The sequence below is a fragment of the Nothoprocta perdicaria genome, unplaced genomic scaffold (genome assembly GCF_003342845.1).
Source record: "Nothoprocta perdicaria isolate Ctin4 unplaced genomic scaffold, notPer1 scaffold_30, whole genome shotgun sequence".
In the NCBI taxonomy this organism is placed as follows: domain Eukaryota; kingdom Metazoa; phylum Chordata; class Aves; order Tinamiformes; family Tinamidae; genus Nothoprocta; species Nothoprocta perdicaria.
The window spans coordinates 2,092,060-2,119,768 of NW_020455533.1; the positions used below are offsets into that span (position 1 = coordinate 2,092,060).

At 42.0% G+C, this 27,709-nt stretch overlaps 2 protein-coding genes across 3 annotated transcripts in view; one reads left to right on the forward strand and one right to left on the reverse strand.

Annotated features, from left to right (window-relative positions):
* Window positions 1-2: 2 nt before the first annotated feature.
* Window positions 3-5,067, forward strand: ORC6 (origin recognition complex subunit 6; the record flags this gene model as incomplete). The annotated part of the gene is made up of 7 exons (XM_026042278.1): window positions 3-46; window positions 156-285; window positions 986-1,149; window positions 1,721-1,810; window positions 2,708-2,820; window positions 4,177-4,251; window positions 4,483-5,067. Coding segments are annotated over 7 exons (786 nt in total), but the record flags the coding sequence as incomplete, so codon positions are not given.
* A 1,140-nt stretch (window positions 5,068-6,207) lies between these two features.
* Window positions 6,208-27,709, reverse strand: part of MYLK3 (myosin light chain kinase 3) — a 28,621-nt gene continuing 7,119 nt past the window's right edge. The window contains exons 1-14 of one of the 2 annotated variants that reach the window (XM_026042302.1): window positions 22,105-22,651; window positions 20,176-20,241; window positions 19,271-19,361; window positions 17,634-18,072; window positions 14,700-15,271; window positions 14,205-14,310; window positions 13,063-13,156; window positions 12,649-12,758; window positions 12,368-12,509; window positions 11,368-11,438; window positions 10,315-10,443; window positions 9,224-9,376; window positions 7,717-7,849; window positions 6,208-7,231 (exon numbers count right to left, since the gene is read on the reverse strand). In XM_026042302.1, coding sequence (XP_025898087.1) covers window positions 7,160-7,231; window positions 7,717-7,849; window positions 9,224-9,376; window positions 10,315-10,443; window positions 11,368-11,438; window positions 12,368-12,509; window positions 12,649-12,758; window positions 13,063-13,156; window positions 14,205-14,310; window positions 14,700-15,271; window positions 17,634-18,072; window positions 19,271-19,361; window positions 20,176-20,241; window positions 22,105-22,617 — 2,691 coding nt within the window. In that variant the 5' untranslated portion in view covers window positions 22,618-22,651 and the 3' untranslated portion in view covers window positions 6,208-7,159. Of the gene's footprint in view, window positions 7,232-7,716; window positions 7,850-9,223; window positions 9,377-10,314; window positions 10,444-11,367; window positions 11,439-12,367; window positions 12,510-12,648; window positions 12,759-13,062; window positions 13,157-14,204; window positions 14,311-14,699; window positions 15,272-17,633; window positions 18,073-19,270; window positions 19,362-20,175; window positions 20,242-22,104; window positions 22,652-27,709 lie in introns of those variants that run through there. The other variant, XM_026042301.1, reaches the window with a different exon arrangement.

Below are 27,709 nucleotides of genomic sequence, written 5' to 3' on the forward strand. Positions count from 1 at the left end.
GGGGCCTCGCCGCCCGCCTCGGCCTCGCCGATCCCGCCGTGGTCAGGTACGGGCCGCGCCGGGCGCAGCTCTGCGCGGGCGGCCGCAGCGCCCCGGGGCGGAGCCCGCGTGCGGGCCGCCCGGCTGAGGGTCCCGTGGCGCCGCGTGTCTTGCAGGAAGGCCGAGGAGCTGCTACGGCTCGCGCAGGTGCGCGGCGCGGGGCTCGTGGCGCAGCTGACGGCGACGAGCAGCGCCGTGCTCTGCCTCGAGCTCGCGGCCGCGCTCATGAAGCGGCCCGTGGACAAGGTAGGAGGGGCGGCTCGGCGGGCGGCGCTCCCGGTGCTGGCAGCCGCTGGACACGCAGCTTGAAACCGGGAGATCCGACAGCAGCGTCCTTGTCGTATCCGCGGCACGGTTTACACTTGGGTGCTGTTTTCAGCTCCTCCGGTAACTAACTCCTAGCGGGGATGTTACCTTTAAAACCTGCCCCTTTCCCTGGGAGCAAAGCAGAGGCCGCAAGGAGGCCCTGGCTGCAGTGGTACCTGGAGCCTCCCCCTGCAGAGCTGCCAAAATATTGTTGTGATTTAAGGAGTTCCCGACTGCCCCCTCCCATGGAGGAGGCTCTGGGTGCACCCGGTCCCCAGGGGAGCAGCACGTAGGTACTGTGCATCTGTGCGAGCTGCTCAGGCCATGGGTACCTTCATTTCTAACTATTGTGATAAAGGGACCATGTCATGTTGCATAGAAAAGACAAATCTCAGCCCTAGGGAAGTGATCTTTAGGTTCAGCAGCATTAAAAGGTGTGACATTCCCAGGCAGTTAATCTGTTTCTGTGCAATGAAAACCTCCATCGCTCATTGCATGAATATGTTTTATTTAGCAGTTAAACAACAGTTAGAAAACTTGGTCTGTAGATTCTGTGTACTCAGTACAGACACAGCTGTACTTCACTTCACTCAATGAGACAGTGGAAGGTAGTCTTCAGAGTTGTCTTTGTCTTTTAAAGACTTACTTTGTTAAACTCTCCGGCTTGAGCAAGACGGCGTACCAGAGCTCCGCGAGGTCTTTGGAGTGTCTGCTGGGGCTGAGCTCGAGCCTGGGCCTGCGGGACTTGGCCGTGCAGTTCTGCTGCACGGAGGCAGTGAGCACCGCTTCCCAAATGCTGCAGAGGTGAGGAAGCTCCCGCGGGACACCCCCAGCAGCATCCTTTGTCCATTAGGTGTTTAAATGATGGTTTGAAGGCTCCATAGCATCCCAGTGTCCTCCATTTAACCACTGACATTTGATACTGCCCTAGGCCCAAATGGACAGTACAAATTAAAACTCTCCTCAGTGCTGGAGTTCCACTATGTCATTTTCCATCCTTAAGCATTTAGCTTTAGATGTATTAAAATATCAAAGGAACTATAGTTCTATCCTGTACGACAGGATGGATTTGTGTAAAACACCTCATCATAACTTTTGAAGCTCTGAGGATGGGGAGTAGGAAAAATAGATTTTACTGGCACATCTTGATCAAGATTTCTGATTTATAATACCTTTCTTTCAAAAGAAGATCCCAGTCCCTTTCTTTCTCCTTGTTTCTTTTCTCAGCTGGTAGTTTGTCAGTGTTTGACAGGGTTGCAAAGGACCAGATAGTCCAACACATGCTCATGTGCTGAGGGCCACGGGATAAATTATTTCAACAGCTTCTCTTGAGGCAGCTGTGCCATGCAACTACCACTCTCACTGTGTTTCTTAGGTATGAATCTAGTCTCTCTGAAGCCCAGCAAACAGACCTCGATTTCTCAAAGCCGCTCTTTACAACAGCTGCACTGTTCACTGCATGCAGGTGAGTACAGCTGGAGGGATCTTATGTGGACTGAAATGCCTAATGAGACATCAAAGAGAGAGTGCTCACAGTTTAAAAAGCTGATTCATTTTTCAGCATGTCTGAATAGTCTGAAGCATCTTGCTTAGTGCTCAATCCTGGAATTTAAGAGATACCTAGGAAGTGAGTCATTTTTCTTATAGTAAAATCTTCTACCTACTCTACATTTTCCTTCAGGAGGAAGCAAAAGTGTTACATCAAATATGCAGCAGTGTCTTAAATTACTTCTTACAGAATAAATGAAAGCTGCCCTTGCTGGTGCATAATAGATGCTGTGGGTGATTCCATTAGGACATATTATCCAAGGCAATGGCTGAAGAACATCTCTTAATGCTCTGCACTTCCCCTCCTCCCTCTCGGCCTAACTAGCATAACATAATCCCTTAGTAACACTTTCACGTTTAGTGGGAAGACTGTTTCTATTTGTCAGTCTGGATTTAAACTATGGAAAAAGGCAAAAGGCTGCACGTGGCTCTTGTCGAGGAGCTGCTCAAGGCAGTCTAGGAGCTCACAGTTGCACAGCTCTCTGCAACTGATCTCTACCACAGTCATCCCATTTGACTCCCTCTTTACAGTAATGAGATTTTGTCCTGCTTTCTCCAAAAGCTGGAAAAGTACTTTTTCTTAGCATGTCCTTTTATTGTTTGAACTAATCAAATGCCCTGGCTGAGTCATGTAAAGGTCTGTTAATGAACAAGGTTTTTCTGAGTGAAATAAGGGCTAGGCAGGTAAGGCAAGAATGCAAGCTTCCCCTCCTTGTTCTCACAGACATTGCTGGTAGAGTAAATGTAGCCTCACCGAGTGATACCTTGCTTGCATGTTGCTTCCTACAGAAAACAAATTAACTTTCTGTTGTAGGCAGTTGAAGCTAAAAGTAGACAAGTCTAAAATGGTGGCTACCTCTGGAGTGAAAAAAGCAATATTTGAGCGGCTGTGCAGCCAGATGGAGAAGATAAATCAGCAACACAGCAGTAAGTTTTTGGCTTTATCTCTGTAAGACATCCCCTGGTCCTCACCAGACCTCACAGTGCCCCAGCCTTCTATGCTGCTGATTTCGTTATAATCACACATAACTGCCCTTCCAACCAAGCCTGATTGTCTATTCCAATTATGTTTCCTGCAGTCCAGATCCCAATAATGCTCCTTACATCAAGAGAAATCACATCAGCTTAACACACTGCAAGATGAATAATGAATATTTTCTTTTCTTAGATGTTCACTTTCTCTGCCAGTGCAAATTTTTTTCTTGCTTATCCCATAACTACCAGACCCGTTCTGGATTCCCCCTTCTCATGTGCTGTCTACATCCCTTTAGCATAGAAACATAACGTGAAGATTAACATAAATAACTTGTCATCTCTTGTTAGGTCAGACTGTTTTCTCAGTTTTCCTTTACTTCCCCATGACAGGTCTAATTCATGTTTCTAAGCCCTCCTTGTCTGTGGCAATGCAGGCATGACCTGACACTGTCCCACCACATGTAGTCAACATGAGGAAGGTTGTCCCCAGGTCTTGCTTAAGCATACAGCTCTCCCCATTCTTTTTAGTGGATGAGGAAGACTGAAATATGCTACCTGCCTACCCTTCCACTCCTTTTTATCGATTCCCACTCTTTCCTAGGCTTTTTTTTTTTCCCCCTTCAGTCCCTCCATAGCAGCATTCCTGCCTCCTCCTGTCTTCACACTTCATAGCATGTTGCTTTTGGAATGGGTTTCCTGAACAGAACCCAACAGCTGCTGCTCTCTCGCAGGCAGACTCCATCCCAGAGTGTGGTGCCCCACACAAGTCTGACCCTACTAGTAAATCAACTAGAGGCACCAGGGATATATTCTGCATATAGTTGCAAAATGCTGTGGCAACCTGCAAAACAAATGAATTGAAGAAACGAGGTAGAAGAGAGAAGAAACAAATAAGAATCCTACCTGAATAGTCAGTAATGAAGTGTTTTCTGGGGATACAAACGCGCCTGGTTGAGGTTACAGATGAGCAGCAGTGCTGGTTAAAGCAGTCAGCCAGGCCTTGCAACTCTGGCAGTGTGACGGCACCTCCACTCGTAGGGCTTAGGGGTCAGCCTGGACCAGGGGCCTGCTCTGAGAAATAATTTCCTGCTGGGCAGATTTCCAGCCAGGTCAGTCACCTACCCCCTGGTAGCACCTGGCTGCACAGGGAGCTGTGCTGGGCACCACACAGCCCCCTGGGAGGAAGAATAGGTCACTGAGCACAGCAGGCTGTGCAAGGAGGACCTGCTGACAAAGAACTACACGCAGAAAAACATTCTTGGGGCCCCAAACAACACTTAGAAATAAAGCAGCTTTCTGTTTCTTTAGAGAACGACGTTCCTTTGGTTGTTGAGACGTCTGAAAGCCTGCAGACCAAACTGGAGCAGTGTGAGCAGAAGGAAGGTAAGTTGTTTTTAACCATGAACTAAATGAGCTCACCTGAGTATCTGTGGGTTGTGTTGTTCCTTAATTACCATTAATTTTTAATGATAACTTTAATGCCGTAAGATCTGTTCACAACAGCTTACTCTAATTTGCAAATGACTGGCTACGAGAAGACTAAAAGCTTAACAGAAGGACCATGATGTGAACATTGAATGTTGCCACCTCATGGGCTTTCTCCTTCTCTCCTAGAATCTGAAGATGATGATGAGATGCCGTGTAAACGGACAAAGACTGAAACAAATCAAGACTATGAAGAATGGAGAAGGAGAATCCTGGAAAATGCTACTAAGGCACAGAAGACAACTGAGAATACTGCCTCTGAAGTGCCATCTAGCAACAGCACTGCTGCTCGCTCCTAATTTTAACTCCTCTTCCACTCTTAAGACTTCCAGAAGGCATGTAGAAGAATGGTTGGCTAGCAGCCAGTTAATTTATGAAATAGTTCTAAATTTCAGAATGTTGTTTGTAATAAATGACACCAGAACTATGGTGATTTTGCAAGAACAAGCATGTCTGAACTCTAGCCACAGTGGTGGCATTAGATGGTAGAATAATCTCCCTTCCATGGGGATAACACTTTAGTGCAACGTTAAGTGTGGATAAGTTATTAATTACTTGCCTTTGTGCCTCTGGCTGGAAGTAGTTAAAATAGAGGTAGGGGATTAATGGGTGCCTTCCTAACAGTAAAAACAGTTGAGTTAGAGTTTGATAAACTTTTTTACTGCCAAAGAAACTCTGTTCAGATGCTCAAGTTGACTTAGTTTTTATGATCTGTGTGGGATTGAAACCACAAAAAACAAAGATACCTGGGTGGGGTGAACTTTTGTGTATTTTTTGTAATAAAACTAACCCAAACCAGCTGAACATTTTCCTTTAATGTTTTCTAAGTGGGGCGTGTAAACAAGTTATCGTCTTGAAATCCTTGTTTCAAAAGAAGCCAAAATGCCCCCTGCACATGTGAAACACAGGAAACCACCTTGTGTCTGAACATTAGGTTTGACCCACTGCTCCCACCTGGGCCTCTATTTAACAGTATTTTAATAGCTTACCAAGCACCTCGCATTGCTGCGTGTGCTGCTTGCTTACCTGGGTAGTATGTGTACAAATTGTCCGCTCATTAAAATCTGATGTAGCGTGGGGCAGAGTCCTCAGAATCCAACACAGTGGGTTCACCTCAATAGTCCTGACCTAATTAAAGATGTGTTTTTAATTATTATTTCCTTGGTTAAAGTCAAACTTGAGCACTAAGTTCGTTCCCTTTTAATGCAATTTATTAATCTCAATTAATAAATATACATACCAATATGTATGAATATAACCATATTTAGCATGCAGTACCACTGTGAAAGGAAAACATGAATGATAGTGGGCCTTCATGGAAGGTGATAAAATTATCAAGATTATTTCACTTGATTCTAATTCTTCTGGACGTGCTGCAGAAATCCAGAACCCAGGTGTGTGCTAAGTGAGAACAGCTAGAGTGGGAAAGATGACTAGCATTAGCCATTCTTAAAATCCTCTTTATTAAGAACTACCACTTTTTCCAATTCAAGGGACATGAAAGTCCATAAAGTTAGTGGGAGCTTGATGGGCTTGATGATGCCTTTGCTGAAAAGTTGGTTTTAACACTTAATTTCCCTCCCTGGACCGCAGAGAGCACATTCTGCTCATGCTGAGTTTTGCAGAATCTAGAACAGGGATACAGGAAAGCACAAGCTTAATAACAACGAACTTCTCTGAGCTAAAGGATTCTAAGTTGCTCCACCTCTACCTATCAAGAAAACATTTAAGAAACACAAATAATTAGTACTGTGAGGAAAACAATCTAGCATTGGAGAACAAAAAGGGCTCCAGTTTCCTTCCTGAGCCACAGACAGAGGCTGCTGCCTCTGCCTTTTGGAGATGCAAGCTCTACCTCACCACTTCCCAGCCACTGAGCAGTGCAACTGTTCTGCATATCCCAACATACCAGCATCTCAGGTAGATTTAATCACAATTGCCAAGAAGGAAGAAAAGTCCTCAGATTATAATTTACAAATTTAAATACCACAATCCCAGTCAATGAGAAATCTTTACAAGTCTGAACAATATGTAATTCCACGCCTGGAAGTGTCGTCTTTCCTGAAGAAGATTATTGCAATTTAATTCAGATCAATTCAGCTTAGTATTAAAAATGAAAATCAGCAAAGGACATGTTGAAACAAGTTGCTTTCAAACCAGGAATCCTCATGTTCCCAAAGTATACAGTGACTGTTTTTTAGAGGAAACAGTAGACGTTACACACATATCCCTCAGTGTGGTGTGCATACATATATAGATATATTGATATGTATTCAATTTTGTGTAGTTGTCATGTTTTAGAGGAAAAAAAAAGAAATCTCTGGAGAAAAAATACAGAAAAACAGGATATCTGATCTCTTCTGCTTTAGGAACAGCTTGCCATTGTTGTGGCAGTTCTCTAAAATTGATGAAGTATATTAGCGTAAAGAAAAAGTCCTTAGAGTTTTTGTTTGATATGAGAATGCAGAAAAATGCTAAGGTGTTTTCTGGTATAAACAAAACAACAGATCTCTGTAGAATCAAACCCTTCAGCAAGAAGCCAGTCCCACTAACTGCCATGTTTTTGCATCACCATCTCCAGTAACTAAAAATCTTATAAAACAAGTAAGGTTGTTTCTGCTTTTAGAAATTATTTCTGTGCTTCTGCGCCGAGGCGCTTCTGCCACCTAAGCACTCTAACGCACGTAATATCTGAGAACAGACCCGAAACCTTATCAAAGAAAGGGATAGAAATTATTGGGAAAAAAAGAGTCCTCCTTTCACGGCTTGATGTCCATGTGCAAGAGCAGCAGATGCTTCAGACAACTCAGGCAAGCTTGACAGACATGCTCTGAAATCTCTTCAGCCTGTTAGCAGCAGCCACTGCATAAAAATGTTTCTGTGAACAAAACAGAGGAGTCCAAATGTGAATCCAACTGAGGTGAAGGACATTCATTTTCAATGTCTGACAAGGGCTCTGCTTAAGTCAGGAAAAAAAAAAAAAAAAAAAAAATTTGCCACATTTTTTGCATATTACAGTTGGTTTATACTTTTCCCAGGTGAAGAAAAGCCCTAGTTTTTGCATAGTAACACATGTTTAACTTAGTGAAAATTTCATACAAGGTCTGAAAACCAGCACAGACTCAGCCTCTGGAAGGCCAGGTAGCTTAAACCTCAGAAAGTAGATGCAATACTATTCTGCAGGAGATTTAATTTAACATTTAATTTGCAACTAAAGTAGAATTCCCCCAACTGATATTTACAAGAATTCTTTTGCCATGTACATAAAAGCAAGTCAATATATGGAAAAAGAAATAATGATCCTGCCAGCACTGTGCAGATTGTCCCTCTAGAAACTGGATTTGTCAGGTTTCATCTACTTACCTTCCACTTCCTCTGAGCCATGTAACTCTGCAGCAACAACTGGGACTTGAGGCAACGCTTGGACTTCTTGGCTTTGGCAGGCAGGTTGTTCAACCACTCGTGCTTCAGACACTGCGTTGCGCTCATCCGGCAGCTACAGGAAAAGAAATCTGCCATGTAAACACAGCTACTGCAGTTGTTATTTACTCAGTACCCTGTGCTGCTCAACACTGACAAAGAAATGCCCTAAATACATCCCTAGAAAACCAGGTGGAAAGGCTTTTTTGAGATGCTATTCACCTCAGTGCATGTCTGTCTGCATGACATTTGCACTCTAGCATAAGTGAATGAAGAGCTGCTGAGGGGGCTGCAGTGAGCCCTCAGGAGAGGGCTCAGACCTGGCCAGCAGCCTGCAGCAGCTTCAGCAGTCAGCAAAGGTAGGCACGGTTCTTGCAGCAGCCCAGCTGCCTCAGGATGGCCAAGGTGCCATAACAGGCACAGGTTGACCATAGGCCTCATGAATAACTGGGTCAGCTAGGCACTCCTCTTTGCCTTTTAGCAATAATTTTCTTCTCTTGCCTAGTCTTTTCATGCACTATTTCTATCAGCCTTTGCAGTGTCCCTCTGCAGTCCCTATTCCCACTGCATAGATACGAGACTAAACGCAAAGATTATCTGCTAACTTAGAGCAAATCAGCAGCAGAGTCTGAAAAAAATCTCTACTGACTCCTGTGGACTATTCCTCTGCTCAGGCTGTTTATTCTTAACTTCTCATGTGACTTGTTCTTAAAAACATAACTGGCATTAGCATCGATTCGTCTGACTTAGGTAATGATCTGGCAGATGTCAATGCTCTAGCTGTTGCTTTTAACTCTCTCTGCAAACAGGATCTGTTTTCACTGTGAGCATCATCTCCTGCTTTGCACTGCTATTCAGCAAGAGAAAAACTTCTCTATCCCCCTTCCCCAACCCCATAGTCTTAGTCCCACATCAACATCGTCCTCATTCTGTCTAACCTCATACGCACAATCACTTCTTATTTCAGTGGAGCCAAGGTTTAACATGAAGAGTTAAGTCTCTAATGCTGCTTAATATTAACCAAATGCAGCTAGTGCACTTCAGAAGAGAACAATGCACATTTTCACAGCTGCAGCTTCCATTCATCCTCCAGAGTATTCGAGAAACATTTTTTCTAGTTTGTGTCAGTGCTTGCGAAGATCCAATGCAACAGAAGAACTAGCTTTTGCTCAGCGAAGCAATACTGATACCTGCTAGCAAGGAGCAAACCTTGGATATTTCCTCTACTTTGCCTATATTGGAGTTACTGGGAAAGTTACTGTGAAAAGCAGTTGTCTCCAGTCATGGTACACCAACATCTTCATTTTATATAGGGGCTTTGAAGCACTGTGGAAGTGCCTCATGATACAGTAAATTCTTCTTGTTGACTGCAACCCAACAACTTGGCTAGCAGAAATTTTGTTATATTTAGGTGCAACCAGCCTGTTCTGATCATCACAGAAAGACATGCCTCTTCTCCTTCACAAGTAGTCTGGAAATGAAGTCTTTGGCTTCCTCTGATAGCTGTTCAAATGCTTCTGCATCAAAATCCCAGCTGCAATTGACTACATAGTTCATCGTCTCTGCATCAGTTTCTCCCAGGAAGGGGGAGAGGCCGCTTAGCCTTAAACAAAACACACAGAGTTATGGTTAGCATAAGAGAGGAGCAACAGTGGGGATTCCATTTCTAAGCCCCCACCAACATAAGCCAACAGTTTTGAGCAATAAAGCATGCTAATCATGTGTTACTCCCTAGCAGTTTGCTCAGCTAAGCGAGGGAGCACTGTTAACACATACCCCAATATCTTTTAGGTACATACTTCAGTGTTTTGCCAAACAGGAATCTTGAGAGGAAGGGCCTAAGACTCAATAGATTGTTGTAAATCAAGGCCCACATCCAAATTTGGCTTTAATTAAATGAAACTTTGAACAATACTTTTTTTTTTTCCAAGTTAGTTTCTAAGCTCAGATTTATTCATTCAATAATTGCCACGTCATTCACTTGCTTTTTGATTAATGTATAAAAACAAAACAGAAATGTATCCACAGAAAGCAGCTATGAAAATTCTGCGATGTGGTGCCAATTCAGGAGGGGGCAGTGACTTTGGACAGACAGGGTCCCTGTGGCCACAACCCAGATGTCAGTGAAAAGATTTACCCCATCTGCTGAAAGACATTTATTGCATAGATGCATAGTCTAATAGCCCCAAAACTAGTTTGTGAACACCAGTTCCAAGCTGTTGAGATGATCAGATATAAAATGTCAAAGTTAAGTGCTCAAGAATTCAATGAAAATGAAAATTTTGACGCGCTTTGGGCAATTAATAAACCTGACCTGTTTTGATTCACTAAATGCGAAGGGAAGAGGAGAACATTTAAATATTTATAAAGAAGGATTATTTGTTGTACAAAGATTTTGCACCCCCAGTGAGATGCCTTTGCAGAGAAGGTCCATTTCCTCTACTGGAATGGGTGGGAAGTCATGGCAGGATGGTACCCACCACCGGGCTGTTCTTGGAGAGCCTCGGTGCCACCACCACGACTCCTCACAACTTTACTCACAGCATGTATGTGATGACACCCACACTCCACATGTCCGTTGGGAAGGAAACAAAGTCATAGTTCACCACTTCAGGAGCCAAGAATTCTGGAGTGCCAAAATTAACTTTCAGCTTCTCACGAGGTTTGTACCTGTATCAGAAACAGAGGCATCAGATGCTGCCAACAGGCTTGGAAACACATTTCATACTTGTGCTAGTAAATAAATAGATAAAAATAACTAAAAACTGGCAAAAAGAGCAGGCAAAGTTCAGCAGATTCACCCAGGCACGGGACAGCATTAAAGGATAAACTCTGCTGCACCAGCAGGTGTAACACAGCAGCACCTCACTCCTTGCTCTAGCAAGGGCTTGCATCTTGACCCTCTATTTCAAAAGGAAATCACAATGTAATCTCAGTGTATGCATTTTAGTTGTACATACGTATGAAACCTTGGTCTTAGTCTACAGAAGAGTATGTTGTGGAAACAGAAATATACACTAGACTTGCAGGGTTTAGGAAAATACTCTAAATATTATTATATCAATAAGAGTCATTGCTTTCTCTTCTAGAAGAATGCACTTATGCTCCCACAGATTTCCTCCCAACAAAAACCTCAGAGCAAGCAAGGTCTCATCCAAGCATGGGGATAACGCTTTACCTTGGAGGGTTTCTCGTTTCACACAGGTTGCCTCAAATGTGCATTTCATTTTGCAGTCAATGCATCTGCCTAAGGACTTTGGTACCCAACTTCCATACCTAGAACCTGTACAATAACACCCAGCAATCCCAAAGTCTCCCAGAGCCTTCATGGAGTCCCTAGAGAAAAACTCTACACTGGGAAGCATTCTGAGATAATTGGAACAGCAGTAAAGCTTTACGCAACAGAAATGTTATTTGAAAAAGTAATTGGATAATTAATGCACAGAGCAGAAAATTATGTCCGTAGAAGCATACTACTTCATTCATTCACATAGCACAATCGGTTTAGAGCTACTAAAAGGCACAGAGCACTTAACAGGATCAACCAAAAATATGTCAGTGTTTTAAAATAAATTGATATTTGAACCTTCTTACCTTCTTGCTAATCCAAAGTCTATAATTTTAATCTGATTTCCAGTGTGATTTACACACAATATGTTTTCAGGCTACAGGAAAAAAAAAAAAAAAAAGTTGTAGTTAGTTAAATATAGAACTGTTTGAGATAACTAGTAGAAGAGCAAAAAAAAAAACCTGCACAAGTTTGAATTTTTTATTTTATTTATTTTCCATTACTTTCAAAAGAGAGAAGGATTTGGCTCTGGCATATTCCCATCTGAGTTAGTAAAAATTTTGTTTTGGAGCTCCATATAGAATTCACCTTCTCCTGCTCTATAACATTTCTTTATTTCACCACAGATAAAAGGTGGATTTTGAAAGAAAAAAATGTCCTTTGCATAAACAGTTAAATATTAGCCTGGACCAAGCTGGACTCACTGTGAAAATACAAACTCCATAAAATTATAAAGGCCACATAAGAGGCCACAAGAAGCATGTTAAATACATGCTATGGCTTGCTGACAAAGGCGAAGATGTGGAGTTTATAATGAGAATATTTGCCAGGGTATGGGAGGAAGCCAAAGTGAATACAATTGCAGAAATATCTCCAGGCCAGCCAGATCTAACACCACATTTAAGGCATTTTTTAAACAGGGGAAAAAAAAATTAGTTCCTATCCAAATCAACTATTAAAGAACTTATAGGAAAAGACAGTGTAATTGCACCACGGTTCAGATCCAGGCATTAAGAAATACAAACAATAGGAAGACAACAGAATAGCTTTTTGAATACAGCTCTGGGGGATGATACAGCTGAGTTCCTCCAAGGGAGGAAGTCACAGAAAAACTGCAGGCACTTCTTTCCAAACTGTTTTTTTTTTCTCTCTTTTTTTCTTTAATGACAATGGAAGAGCATGCTTTGATTTCTGACAAAAAGGTTTCTCATTCAAGAGAGGCAAAAGAAGAAAAAATGCCCCTACTTCATTTTGTCATGACCCATACTTAGCATCATGAAAGAGCAGACAGGAGAAACTACTGACCTTCAGATCTAAATGGAGAATATAATGCTGGTGCAAGTAGTGGACCCCTTCACAAATTTGCTTGGTAAATAGGATTGCATCTAACTCTGTTAGATTGTAGTTTTCATCAGTGATCCGGTCAAACAGCTCACCACCATCAAGACTAAAATATTGACAGAGAAATGCAAAAAACAATAAGATTCCTTAATTGTCCAATTTATTATTTATTATTGCTCTATATTTCCTCTAGAGACCTGAGCAAACCTAAATATCTGACAGTGCCCAAGAACAATTAAACTTACTATTCCATGATCAAAGTGACATTATTTTTGCCTTCAAAAGCATCATAAAGCTGGATCAGATTCACATGATTTAACTGATTCATGATGTTAATTTCATTTTTCACTTCCTCCTGAAAAAATAACAGATTAACAGAAAATGAGCAAAATCAACACACTAAAATGCTATTATTTGTAAAGACTGAGCAACAATACCATGGGTCTGAGGCAAACAAAAGGTTTAATCACAAACACAGGAGATAACAAATACTCCTATAAAGTTAATTCTAATATAAACTAGGACTGATTTTCAAATATTTGATACTATACAATGAGACGTGAATTATTCAGAGCTGATTCAGTGAAGAGTTACGAAGGTGCTTGTGACATATGAGATTTACAGTATCTGCTCATTTAGATTTCCAGTCACACAATTACCTTTTCTTTTGCTCCTTTCACTTTTATGATTTTGGCTGCCAGGTTGAGACCTGTTGATATTTCTGTGCATTTATGAACTTGCCCAAAGCGTCCCCTGTTGACACAAAACAAAGGGTAGGAGAAAAGGCTTTAACACTACTCACCACAGAAACTTTTCAGACAACTATTCTTATCACTGGATAAAAATAGCATGGTACAAAGCGATCAGAATCGGGTGGCCATCAGCATGAATCTCCTCTTTCTCTCAGCTTATGAGGGATTAGTTTTATCTTTCCAGACAGTTGTTCAATGCTTACATTAAAATATTATGCTCCCTACATATTACTGCATTTCACAGTGGCATGATGACCTGACGATATTCTTTTTCGGTTCTGTAACTATAGCCGCTTGCTGTCCTTCAGTGATGTGTTAGTGGGTATATTAACAAGGATATTTCTGTCCTGATCTCATAACTTTTTTAATGACTGTAACACCAGTAACTGTAGCCCCTCTACAGGCTGAATTTCTCACATGTTGTAAATTCTCCCCAATGCCATCCAGTTATATTAGTGTCCCATGGGATGATTTTTAGACATCATCTTTTCTGCTGTTGCATCATCAGGCTTACACTTCCTAAGCCCTATTTGTACTTAGATCAGCCCATAATTCAGACCATCTTGTTAGACAAGTAAGATACAAGACTACAAAGCTGTGTGACCTAATGAGCTTTGCTGGCTTCAGATGTCTGAAGATTACAGCTTTTCCTCACAGCTCCAGCTGTGGCCAGGACTGTTACAGCTGATGGAGAAAGCAGTGATCCAAGATCACATTCAGGAGATTGTGAGTGACTGTCATCAGAATAAAGAACAGGGACTGAAACCAAAATCTAAGAGGATGGAGCAGGGAGAAATCAACAGAAGGTACGAGGAGCCCAGCAACTATGATCGCTCGCAAGGTCCTGATGATGACAAGAGGAATGGACACCCTATCCACACTCTCCCTGCTCTGCTATCCTAGGCTAAATTTTTCTCAGTCTTGTACCTGCCTCACAGGGGCATGGTGGAGGGCTGTGAGGAACAGACAGCTTTAGCTCACTGTGTAACTCCACCTCTTCATGGCTTGGCCACCACCTGCAGCACAGCACTGGGTACAGGCAGACTTACCCCCCTAGTACTTCATGACGACACACCGAGTAACACGTTGTCACCTCTGTTTGTTTGACGCTCACCGTGCGATGTTCAAAAGGAGCTGGAGGAGAAGGGCTGTCATCTAAAGAGGAGACAACCCAGTCATGAGGTGTTGTCAATCCACAAAACAGCAAACATAAGGTTTACGTGCAAGTACAATGCGTTTCTGACATTTCACACCGGTTTCACCACCATGAACGTGGTTTACGTTCACACAGTAACCAGAATTCTGTGAGCAAAAACATAACGAAAACAACAGCAAGTTACTCTCTACATAATACTTGGCTGCCCTCTGGATTCCAATTCACAGTTGCTAGGACATACCTGGACTCCACATTCTTTACCTTATGTAATAAATGTTTTTGTTTGTTTAGGTCTAATGAGCAGAGTTGTAGTCATTGCATATATAACATCCAGGGATAGCACAAACCTCAGTGCAAGTGTTCCCAAGAATAACTGTGAGCAATTTACCAATAATCATGCCATCCTGTTGAGGAGGCTCTTTGCTGTCTTCTAATGGTTTAGTCTTCCCCGGTGCCATTCCTGCACACTGATTTGCATCATTTCCACTGCCTCCTGAAGAGGTGAGCTCAGACTCCCTCCTCTCAGAGTTGACATCCTTCAGGGATTCTTCTGCTTTGCTGGTTTCTGGATGGATTTTCACTTCTATCCCCTGATCTTTCTTCAGCTCCTTTGCAGAGGTCTTCTGTGAGGTTATAACCTTGCATTTTAATTCTGATTTCTCTTCAGCCTTTTTAGCTGGTTTAGGCTTGCTCAGTAACATCTGCTGCTTCCATGACTGAGACGCAGGCTGACTTTGCTTATTGTCCCCTTTTACTTCTTGATTTGTCTCAGTGCTGGTGTTTCTAGGACTCTGATTAAGTTTTAATTTGTCAGGCAGCTGTTTCACTGCTTCTGTTTCAGCTGGTGTGGAGGACGGATTTTTTTCCTTCAGACTTTTACCTCTGTGATCATTAAAGCTTCTTTGCTTGTTTATTTCAGTCTGTTCCTTCGTTTCAGTCATATGCACACTGATGGATATCCTGGAGAGCAAGCAATTGACATTTTTACAATGATGAATACTTTTGCTTTGCATAAGTTGGTGGAAAAAAAAAACAGTTCACAGTCTTGCTAAAAATCACAGATTTCTATGATTCACATGTAGGAAATTTAGCTATGCAATTCTCTTAAAAAGCATTCACAGCACATGGTGGGGAGCTACCAATAAAAGGCGTGTTGATGCCGATGTCCTTGTCCTTGCCTGCATCTATGCTTATCAGCTGCTGGGCTCAAAACACGTCACACCGCAAAGCATCGACCTCACCATTCAAAAGCTCATCCCTTTGACCACTTTCTGCAGTTGCTCTAGCAGAAGACCCCTGAGCTGGGCAGAGGGGTGGCAGTGATCCCCTTCACAGGTTACAAACTGCATGTCTAAATGTCCAACTGCTCGTGTAGCTCTGCATGTTTCTCTCTTCCAGCTGGCTGACATTTGAGCATACAGGTCTGTTTTTTGTCTTTTTATGGAATAACATTCTTTCCATAACTTTCTGTTAAAAACATAACTTTTATAAATTCTGTCCTTCTGTTGATATTATTTTCCTTGACATTCCAACTACTGAAAACTCTTAAGGTTTTTTTTTTTTAAAAAAAAAAAAAAAAAAAAAAACGGAAAAATACAGATTAAAAAACGATCTTCTATGTTCTTGAATTCTGTCAAAATTGACTCATCTGTTATTGCCTCAACTGTTATGAGCATATAGTCCAAATTCAAAGAGGCTCCTGAACCTAACTGAAGGCTGAAGATGTATGCTAGATCTTATAAAGGCAATAAAAGAAAATCTTCAATGTCTCAGACAGAATGTATCTCATTTTCCCAGAGGCTATTGCCTTTTTTTCAGTGGAGTCGCGCCTTATTATAAGAGATGTTGTAAAAGAAATTGTTTCCACTTTTGCCAAAGATCTGAAGTCTCATGCTTAGCACATTTAACACCCTTTGCGCTGCGCTATGGATCTGCGCTCTGGGGAACAGCTATCTGAGCAGACACCTCTGCCACTATCTAGACAAGCCTGAACTCGACAGGACTCTTGGGCGTTTCTCCAAGCAGGGAGACACAATGTTCTTTCTGTGGGGCTTACAGACCTCACTAAAAGCTGAGTTCATTTAGGAGAGGCATTTGCTACGCCCGCCTGGCGTCACGCACAAGCCCTCAGGATTGCAGCTTCCCTAGCACTTCTCCCAGTTAGATTCTGCCTTCCAGCTTGCTCCTGTCCAAACCAAGCTCCTCGGGGTGCTGACACCCTCTGCCCAAACCACCCGGCTGCTCCAGAAGCTGCTGCCCCCGCTCCAAGCTCGCTGCCCGGCACACCACCTCTATTCCAAAGCACATATTTCCAAAGGACAACAGAAACCTTTCAGCAACTGCTCGAACACTTAGAGCTATCCTCAAAGCACAGGTGGGAATCTCCAGGGCAGTGCTAGGGCAGGCAGCTGAAACAGGGACACTCAGTTGTTCAAGCAAATTGCCAATGACTCATGAGCCAGAGCCAAAAACTCATGGCCAAAATACGGGCAGGCTTGTAATAACACATTCACAGCGTTATTACAGGAACCAATTTTGATATAATAGCTGGAGAAGAGGTCACAGGGTAAAAGTTTCTCCCTCTCTCTCCTGTCATGGCCTTGCACTCTTAGGAGAAAAAAGCCCAGTTTCTGTGTACAGACTACACCAACAAGGCAATATTTGTAGCGAGCAATTTCTCACAAAGGGGCTTTGACATTAAGACAGCATATGTTGATGTAATCATCACTTCAAAAAATTGTTATTAAAAAAAGCATCCTGTAAAGCCAGGAGACATCTACCCATTTCATACCAACATTTAAATGCCTTGCCTATATTCACAAGTACTGACACAAATTCAAAGTATTCATGTTAAAACATGTACACATAAAAGTCAAGCCACATTCTTGTCTGGCCTTCAGACACTAATTTGCACACACAGGCAAGAAGATAATAGCAAACAAAAAGTAAAATACCTACAAAAACATACGACATGTCACTTCGTTTTATGACGGTTATAAAAGCAGAGAGTTGGAAAGGTGTGATTGGTTAGAAGGGTCTAATTCCTTGAGTTTTCTTGTGGTGGTTAGTCTGTCATTTCTCTAGTACACAGAAGATGACCATATCTAAAATATCTTGTATATTTACTCCTCTAACTCTTTAGTTCATAAAAAATTACATGGGACTCTTCCTGCTCCCATTGCTCCTTTCCTACCATGGCCATTTTCCCCTCTTGACCACACTTCAGCAGGAGATGCCTCTTCAATAGTCTATGTTTACTTTATACCCTTCTAGCACTTGCAGTGTCTCAGATCACACAGAAAGTTACCAACGAGGCCGTTACCTGGTGCGCGTCACTTCGCCGCCTGCGTCAGACACGGCCCGGGACGTGGAGGGCGCCGCTTCCCGGGAGGCTGCGCCCAGCCGGGCCGGGTTGGGTTCTTTCTCCCCAACTTTCTGATGAAGAAGCTGCTTGTGATGCTCTTCCAGATGCGGGGCTCTGTCCACATCCTTTGCTTTGGCAGGAGCATTTTGGGGCCCTACAGGTTCTTGATGCAGTGAGGGGAGGCCATTGTGTTGATTCAAAGCTTTGACACCAATGTCCTTTGGTTGCTGACATATCTTAGAGCCCTGTGTTTTGCCAGCACCTTCTGCTCCCTGCAGCTGTGCTGTTCTCTCTTTAACTTGGGGTTTAGGGTCAACTTTGTGAATTGTTGCAGTGGAAGAGGTCACCTTCTCACATGCTCCATTGTTTTCATCCAATTTTTTCCCACTTTTAGTCTCTGAATAAGACAAGTCATTAACAGTGAGTGAGTTTTGTCAAAAGTGACTGAAATAGAGAAAGAGTAAAGTAAATCACCATTCAAAAAAAACTGGGCAGTTTTGGTGTTCGGAAAGCTCAGAAGAAAACCCCTAAAAGTGCAAAATCCTCACCAGCAGGCTTCGGATAGCCAATATTAAACCTGTGATTAAGCTGTGAACATTAACTGCTCTGCTAACTCTTCTGCAGTATCCCAGATAGAAGTTGAATTTCCAGAAAGCGACCAACCAAGCAAGCTGAAAGGCTCGGCTCACTGCCCTTCAAATCTGAAGTTACTCTGGAGGCAAATATAGCAGATAGGTCCCAGGCAGGACTTGCTAAACCTCCTTCCTGAGCAGGGCAGCAGAGATGCAAGGATCAAGACCCTTAAGGGTCTGAAAAGGTTCCCTGCATTTTCTGCAAAAGGACAAGAAGATCCTCCAGCACTTTTCATGCCTGTGGCTGGGAACATTAACTGTGGAAATTTATAGTGTAATTTCCATCGGGGGTACTTGTTAGCAAGATTGGTTTACAATCCTCTGTAGCTTTTGACTCAGAACTACGACTAAATGGCCAATTTATTTTTGTCAGCTCTAAATGAAGAAAGAAAAAAGGGGGTCTTCCACGACTTAAGGAATCCACTGGCAAATTGTGAAGCAGACAGGCTGACAGGGCCTGTTCAACATCACATTGATCCCTGCTGCAACTCCACGGGCATTAAGGGATGCAAACAGTGCCCTGACAGATGAATGCTAAATGTCCTAAGCCTGACATGGCCATGAAATTGCTGATCAAAAAAAAAAAAAAAAAAAAAAAAATTCCAGTGTCAGCACATCTCCCTTTCAGAGGGGTAGAGGGGGAGAGGGCTGTTCCAGCTCTGCTAAGGAAAAAGAGTCTTACAGGTTTGCTATGAGATTCTGCCACTACCTTCATGGTAACTCAGGACCAGTATTGTGCTCCCAGTTCACCTCATTGTAAACCCACAGCAAAGGAACAGTGTAGCCAAAGACCAGTTGCTCATTTTGGCGAGTTTCTAGGTTTTTCTGGGGTCCAATCTGGGGACAGATGTTCACGTAGGAGGGGAAAACATTGCTGTATTTTTCCAGCACTGCTGGATGCAGTTAACAGTCTGTCTGCACACTCTGGAGTTGAAGTTACAGCATGCCCGAAGTTGTACGTACCTTCCACCAGCTTCTTGCTCTCCGTCTGTGTTCCTCTATTACTAAGCACATGCTTAGGTTTTGCACCACTCTCTTCAGGTTTATCTTTGGCCTAAAAATGACAATGGAATATAAAAGTAGCAGCTATGGCCAACTGGGTTCCTCTGAGCGCACAGGTATTTAGATCTTGTAAAATAAGCCTAACATCTCCAATCTGAATTCTTCATTAACTGTTACCTTTTCGCCCCCTTTCCCGTATCTCTTCCCTTTTATTAAAATATATTATTGCAAAGCAAGACAACACAGAATAATACATAAGCTCACTGCTTTCCAAAATGTTAACTGTCAGAGACCTCGCCTGGTGTCACTTTCGCGTTAAAAACCATGGAATGTGGAACATAAGATAAAGGATGTATTAGAAAAGGAAATAATATTGTAATTCTGTCCCTTTTTGGCTGGTCACTGAAAAACAAGAGTTGCTTGTATAGATACTATAAAAATTGTCTTACAGCATCTGAGAAGGGTATTCATGATTCGAGCTACAACACAGGCGATACAAGGAGGCCCCGGTTTTATGGTAGCTCTCATGTACTTACCTTTGCAGTCAAAATTAAATAACTAATATCTAGGGAAAAAACATTATACAAAAATAGGAAAGACATATTTCTTGGTTTCAATTATAGTTTAACTAAATTTAATGATGTAGCAGTTTCCTACTCTTATTTCTATAAGAAAATAAGCAATATATTAAATATTTTTACACATAACTGATTACATCTCTAGTGCAAATCAGCCCCTTCAGTAAAAATAGTTAAGACCAAGCTTTTCTACGGTCTAACTTTTACTAACAGTAAAGAAAAATCCTGCTAATTAATTCTCCACTAATAAGAAAAAAATAGATACTAAAGATAGTAAAATATCATTACCATTTTTATTACAGCTCTAAACAAACCTGCAACAACGACCAGAGGGAACATTATTCTTGTAAAATCCTTTGTGCAAAGAAAGCCTTGAGAAAGCTTGACAGTCTAATATCTTTTTTGTTCTTTTTAATAAAGTGTTAAAGGTTTGGTTTCTTTGGAGCTCAATTCATTGTCTTTTATTATTTTGAAGCCGATCCAGCCAAACTTCTCCCATAAGCCTTTCCCTGGCATCCCTGGAATGTGTCATAGCCTCAGCAAACAGCTTCACCCAAAAATCAAAACATGACCTCCTGACTCCCACCTCCATACTTAGCAACCTTGTGCAAACCCAGCTCCGCAATAAGCAGCAATGCTGCTACAAAACAACCAGGGCTGGAAAATAGAAATAACAAGCGGCAAATTCCTTTTGCATCCAACCCCAGAGCAGTGTGGGCCTCTCTTTGGGCAGGTCGACACTGCTATCATGCAAGGGACTGCAAAAACCAAACTCCCAGGTTAGCACACGGCTCCACACGAGCCCATTCGCTTGTCTATTTGCCCATGCTTTGCTCCACATTACCCAGCGAGGTCAGGTATCACTTGCTACTCAGCACCCCTCTTGTGACCACCTCTCCATCTGCATCTCTCCTTAGCATTCTTTTCATTTGGACATTGGTTGATAAACTAGCCAAGAAAATAGACCCTCATGTTATATTCATCTTCTCACAGCTGTTTAACATACTGTTAAACTGCCAGTTCAAATCAGGGTCTATCTCCAAGCCTCAGGTGGTGACTGAAGGCAGTAACCTGTAACGATGCAGCTTTAACCAACATACAGCAAACTTTTCCTTTTTTTTTTTTTTTTTTTTTTTTTTTTTTTCTCCTCTCTATTTTTCCAGAAAGCTGTAGGACTAAAACTGGAACAGATTTCAAGTACGAACACCTCCATCTGGAGTTAATGTTGCTCTCTGATATCACTTAATTGTCTGAATGCTAATGGAAATTCTTTATACACTCTTCTTAGTCCTTAGCATCCTGCTTAGTTGCCAGTCTTTGACATTCAAGAAGGACAGCAGAAAACAAACATCTCAGACATCCTGAAAAATTATGCTGGGATCTACTACTGCTCTATTTTTGTAAGAGTTTAGGTAAACCTTTTATCCATACATTTTACCGATTTGATATAAAATATTCAGAGTAAAATAGGAATGGGCTTATAGAGGGATTTCAGTAAAGTTGTATTTGCTGTAATCACAGCTCTATATAGAAAGGGACCCTGGGAACAAGCAAATATCCCCTATATTCCAAGTCACGCCACTCCTCGCCTTCTCTCTCACAGTAATGGATACAAGCTATTGCGAAGACTCAAAGCTCCCAACAACCAAAACTCATTCCAAATGCCTACAGCTTTTAAAAACAATGTTTAAAATCAATTCTAAAACCCCAGACTGACTCCACCTGGTCTCATGGGTTCTCCCTCTCACTGTCCTCAGTAATTGAGAAGTACCTAGAAACTAATGCCTAGAAACTGATGCCATTGCGCTTGCAAACAGCAACTATTATTTGACTTGAGGAGTGGACCATGTTCATAAGAGTTCATAAACTTGCTAAGAACAACTTCGAGGTCTAAGGACATATATTTCTTTTCACAGGGGCTCAATTCAGTCACAATCTGAATGTCATTACAGAAGCTGAATTTTCTTTTACAGTAGTAATCTACGCATAAGTATTAGAGGATTTTCTGACCATTTTCGGTGCATCAGACAAACCTGCAAGGCTTTTTGAACTTTGGTCTCTGCTTCAAGAGGTTTACTGTTTAAAGATTACATTGCTAAGCTGTAATGGGCACTAATGAAATGAAATCCTGAATTCTAGATGTGATAAATCAGTGGGAGAACCCCAAGACCTACTACTTCACCAAGAAAAGAGCAAGAATAGTAAATCAAAACCAACCTCCACATGGATTTCCAGTAGACTCCCCTTCTTCCAGGGAACAATGCCTTTGAGAATAAAATCCACTACTTTTGAATTTTTAAATATTTCTCCCATAAACGTAATAACTTTATCCAGCGTATCAACCCTTTTCTCTATCTTTGTCAGCCTCTCCTTATGCTTCGAGGCATCTAGCTGGACAGCTTTCATCAGTTTCAGCACTTCGGAGCAGATGCTCTGGATATCAGCCTGGTGCGTAGCGTCCGATAGTTTTAGGACATTTTTCATTGCATCATTCTCATCAGGAGCTGCTTGGGATAATGTTAGCTTGTTAATGTCTTTTTCTATATCATCAATGCCTTTGCAAACTCGCGCCAGCTTGCCTGTCAGGTCTTCCTGGAAATGCAACAATTTGTCCACTTTTTCATTCAACAGATTCAGCTTTTTGTCCATCATGCTTAAAGTGTTCACTTTGGGAGGCTGTAACTTAGTCGGGGCTTTTCCCTCCGCAGGCTCCAAGCCACTCGCAGACATTCTGTCCAGGCAGCAGGATATCGGCTTCTCATTAATCACAAACTAGAGGACAAGTCCAAAAAGTCATCTTCTCAGCTAGCCCTTCACCAAACAGCCTCACTTATGGGAGATGCTAGAGCACGTCATTAGATAGCTACTGCACAAAAGACTTATTTTTGTGTTATCTACTGCGTGCTATAGATGGTGGGGCTCATTTGGCACCAGACCGTATTTTCTTGGGCCTCCTTGACGTCACAAAACCATTTAAAATTCTTTCTCAAGTGGCTGTTGAAAGGCAAGCAGCTCTGCCAGCAATGCCTGTGCAAAGCACTGCAGGCAGAAGCTTAGTTTTCACCACCAGTTTCAGCTCTGCACTAGAGAAAAGAACATGCCAGGATGTTTCTTTTTGTTACACATGAAAACTGTGAAAGTAAATTTGATAGATTTGACAGCCTAGTGCGAGACTTATAAGAATTCAGCATTGCAGCACGGACACAGAACACCCAGCACAGCCACAGGCCGTGCTCTTTAGCTTGGCTGGTACTTGAATTTTAAAAATAGAGCACAATGACAAGGATCTGAAACGTGCATCTAGCACCAGCATGTCTTTGTCAACTGAAACTTCTAAAATTAAATCTTTCTCCCAGGCTACGAAAAAAATTCCTCTTCATGAGGGCCCAGCATAATTACTTCAACCATTTTCAACAAGATTATTTAATAAAGCCTATATAAAAAGAAATCACTAACTCGATTTCCCTTCTGAAGTACATTAGTGTGTGCAGTACACAAGTTACCCTCGCTAGAGAGGAGAGAAACAGCCAGCCCTCCCTTGCACGGCTCCCAGCAGCAAGCTGAGCGCTGTGAACAGAAACACTTTGATATTAATCAATTTACTCGGCACCAAATGTGCTGTTGGTGGCAGTGGCCCGTATGGGAGCCTGGTTCTTCCATAACCTTTTTCCTTGTTGCACACTGACAGAAGGTGGGGAGAAGGCCCTGTGGAAACCCCACTGTCCTGGTATGACAGGAGAATCAAATCCTATCAAAACCATGGGCTGTGGGATGCAGAGCATCCCTGGGGCTCCAACCCCTTCCTCTCACACTTTTTCAGAAGGAGCACAGTGGAAAAAATGTAATTCGAAGGGAACTCACGTACTAGATAGGAAGTAGTAGATATAAATATACTCCCCTTACATGCAGGAGTCAGTAGTTGAAGTATTAGCATTCCCTCCCAAGAAGATAAATTGCTCTCTTACAGAAGCAAGAGAGGAAAGTATATTTATCTTTATGATAAAAACCACACTTTGATGTGTCTGCCAAGGCCACTAAATGATTTTTGCTGACCCGGGGATCCTGTGAAATTTAGAGGTCACTGGTTTTATCCTAGTGGCTTAGGATAATAATGCACAAGTTTTATGCATCAGCTCCATCAGCATTTACTCCATCAGCAAATACTTGAAATTTTCCCCTTCCTTATATCACTTAGTAGCTCACAGATCAGAGAGCTTTCACTATATAGAAGATATTTACAGGTAGAAGAGAAATAATACCTCAGCTGCACGAGCTTCAGAGCCACTTGCCAGCATTATATCCAATTGTAGCATATGTAAAGAAACCTACGTTTTAGCTACATTGAAAGAAGTTGAAAAGAGACAACAGAATTTCTGAGAGGCAATAGCGGGAATGAAAAGTTACAGAGCAAACTGGAATTCAAATGTTCAAAATCCAGAAACCATTTCTGTTCTGTTAGCAACAAACTGGACCGCTTTCCATTCATGCTTAAAGAGAAATGTATAATATCTGTTGTTTATGAGGTGAATTTTTCTTCTTCAGCAGAAAGTCAGTTTTTAATGCTAGTAAAAGTGATCAAGAAAAGGAGGCAGTACCCTCACCATCAAAATGTTTGATTTAACAATACTGCAAGAAATCCATTTCCTTTGAGAGGGAAAAATAAGATTTGGAAAAAATTATTCCACTAACATCAGCTTAATTCCTAGGGCAACTGGCAAGTTATTTTATGAAATCATCTGTAGTCCTTTCTTACAACATTACTTGAAACCCACTGTGCACCCATAGGCACCTCTAAAATTATCAGTAGAATGAAGGACAGAGAGGAAGGAGGATTTAGCTGACCCATAAAGGGAAATTTTAAATGTCTGTCACAAAGTTCAAATCAGTTTTTTTTTTCCTCCCCTCCCCCCCTTTCCTTCTTTTCTTTAAGCTTCCTGCTCTTCTTCCTCCCCTTTTTGAGCTGCTGGTAAAAGTACAAAAATAAAAAATTACTCAGTAGACCTGACGGTTTTGTCTTCATCAGGATGACGATATGTTCAAATATTGGCAAAAATCTTTTATTCCTTTTGTTCTAAAGTATGAAGGAAGGTAATTTTTATTCAGAACATTGATTTAGTGCCTAATATTTTCATCTTGCTTCAGCAGCCAGATGAGCATATTCGGTTTCACTGACAGTCTTTTTATTTTTCATTAAAAAAAAAAAAAAAAAAGAGAGAAAAAAAACCCACTAAATTGCCTATCACAGTAAACCCATACTCACACACTGTAAGAAAATGCAGTTATTATAAGAAATGGAATTGCCTATAAAATTCACTTTTTCATTGTCAGGGACTATTGCTTATAATGGGCTTGTACAAAATGTCATTAGATTATACTACTGCATACGCTGCTTTGCCTCCAATACCCCTCAAAATTACATCTGAAAAACTTCATAGGAGTAATGAATTCCAAGAGTAACAAATCCAGCAAGTTCTGCAGGACTTCCAGGCACCATAGAGCTCTATTCTAATAAACTAGGTGGCCACGAGACTTTCACAACCACAGCCTGGATGCAATATGGATAAGCTTACTGGTAGTAACTAATGTGCTTTTGGTACGCACTCATTTCTTGTGAGCAACAACAAACGGGCGTCGTGGTCTGGAGAGTGTCCGCAACCTCCTCCCCTCCGGCAAGGGCTGAACTGAAACAAATATCCAGGAAACTTTAAAGACATTTCCAAGCTATCAATGTCTCAGAATCGGCACAGAAGAGGAATATGAATGCTGGAGAGCCAGAACTGCAAGTGACCTTGAGCTGAGGCCAAAGAGACTTCTGTTTTCAGGGGGGAAAATGAGTGTTCATTCCATTTCGGCTTCAACCCCACACACATACCCCTGGTTGAGTGAGGGCTATCAGAAGACAGGAGAAAAATTCCCATTTGACACAGCGGGGTTTAAGAATCTGTGACGTGACAGCTGAGTTCTTATGCCTCCTTGCTAGCTCTGACCAAAGGAAGGAGAGAAGATTTGTCACAGGAACAAAGATGGGGCAAAGGGAAAAGCAACAAAAATCTACAGCACGTACTAAAGTGACAGCCGAGGCTTATATCCCGAACAAGAAATGTCACAGAGGTTAAGACCAGCTGCTCACACAGATCATTTCATTACATTAGTGCATTGCTTCCAACAACAGAAGAGAACTGGAGATGGCTTAAAGTATGTAGGTAGATAAAAATTAACCTTTAAAAAGGCCTAAGTCCAAATCTTTCCAGAGAGCTTGGGGAATTGGGAGAAGTTTGCAGTGGCTGCGCTTAACAGGTCTAAGGCAAGAAAGATTTAAATGGGGTGAGTATTAGGAGCTTACAAAAACAAGAGCAGCAGATAAGCTCAAAACAAGCCAGCCACATCGGCTAAATACATCTCGGGCGTAAAATATTAAGAAAAATCATTTACATATTTCCAAAGCAGCTGGCAGATTTTTCAAATTATGTTGACAATTTACTTATCTCACAGCTAGTTACTTCAGCTCATGAGCACGCATCTCAATTACTTCCAACAAATGAAGTAGTAGGTACCTAAACTTTAGAAAAATGGAGCTTTACCAACATGTAATTTCTCAGCACCAGCCTGCAGAAAGACCAAAGATAATAAATCATCTTCACTGAGTAACGGTGCAGCAAGAGACACCAATTCTCATGATAAATGGCAAGTATTCAAAACTGCATCAGCTTTAATTTAAAGCAATAATCTCCAAGGATAGAACTATGCCTTAGTGCTATCTATGAGAACTGAGAACTATGTCTCACTGCAATAGCTGGATTTCCTATGTGAGCAGACAGAAGACGTCCCTCTGCCATACTTGGCCATGCACGAGGAACTGGTCCTTATCTCCTCTGGAAGGTCAAGAATCTGACATTTAATTCCTTGCTTGCGGCAGTTGGTGGTCAAATCCACCTGCACAGTAAAAGAGTCAATAGGGAACTATCAGATTCCCCAAGCAACCCTGGCATAATATATTTAAATTGCCTTGTACAAGGCAAGTTTGAATTTACTGTAACATCCTATCAATCAATTATCACATCTTAACAACCAATATAAAAACATCTTTCTATGTTTAGTGATGGAAAACTGTTGATACAGTAAGCTACAAAACTCCTAGTGCTGACCTTCCCCTCCACTCCCTTTATATTCCTTTTCAAACATCTGAATCCAATACAACCCTCCTAGGCACTGGCCCAGCTAAGGAGAGGTTAATGAATCAGGGATCATGTGTAATATTTTTAATGCATCTCTGTCAAGCAGCTGACAGCAGACAGCTCAACAGATCAATTGTAACATTTCATTTACATCAAAGTGATGAGATTTCTAGATAATGCTGTTTACCATTTGCCCACATGGCTTAACAAGGATCTTTAAATCCTTCCTCCAGGTTACTCTGCCCCTCGGGAGGCCAAAAGAGCACCTGTTGCCCGCTCACATTTACCCGCCTGACTCCAGAGTTCATGCTCACCACCAAGCCTGCTGGCCGCAGAACTACATCTAGAAGCTGGCTCATATCTTGAATTTGCATCTTTTCCAACCATTTATTCACTTCCCTAAATGGCTAGTGAAATATTTTGCCATGAGAAAACTCTAAAGAGAAGGCAGCTAACGATAATGTTTCCCTGGTGTGGTGGCAGCTCTTCACCCCCTGCTCCATTCCACAATATCTGCCTGCAATGTGCTCTCCTCTGGACCCTGAGGGCAAGTCACACTGCGGGCTCTGCTTTCTTTGCAGTTCAGGGACACTGTATTCCAAGCTGCCAGGCCCCAGCAAAGCCGGCCTGATCCAAAAGGGCAGCCA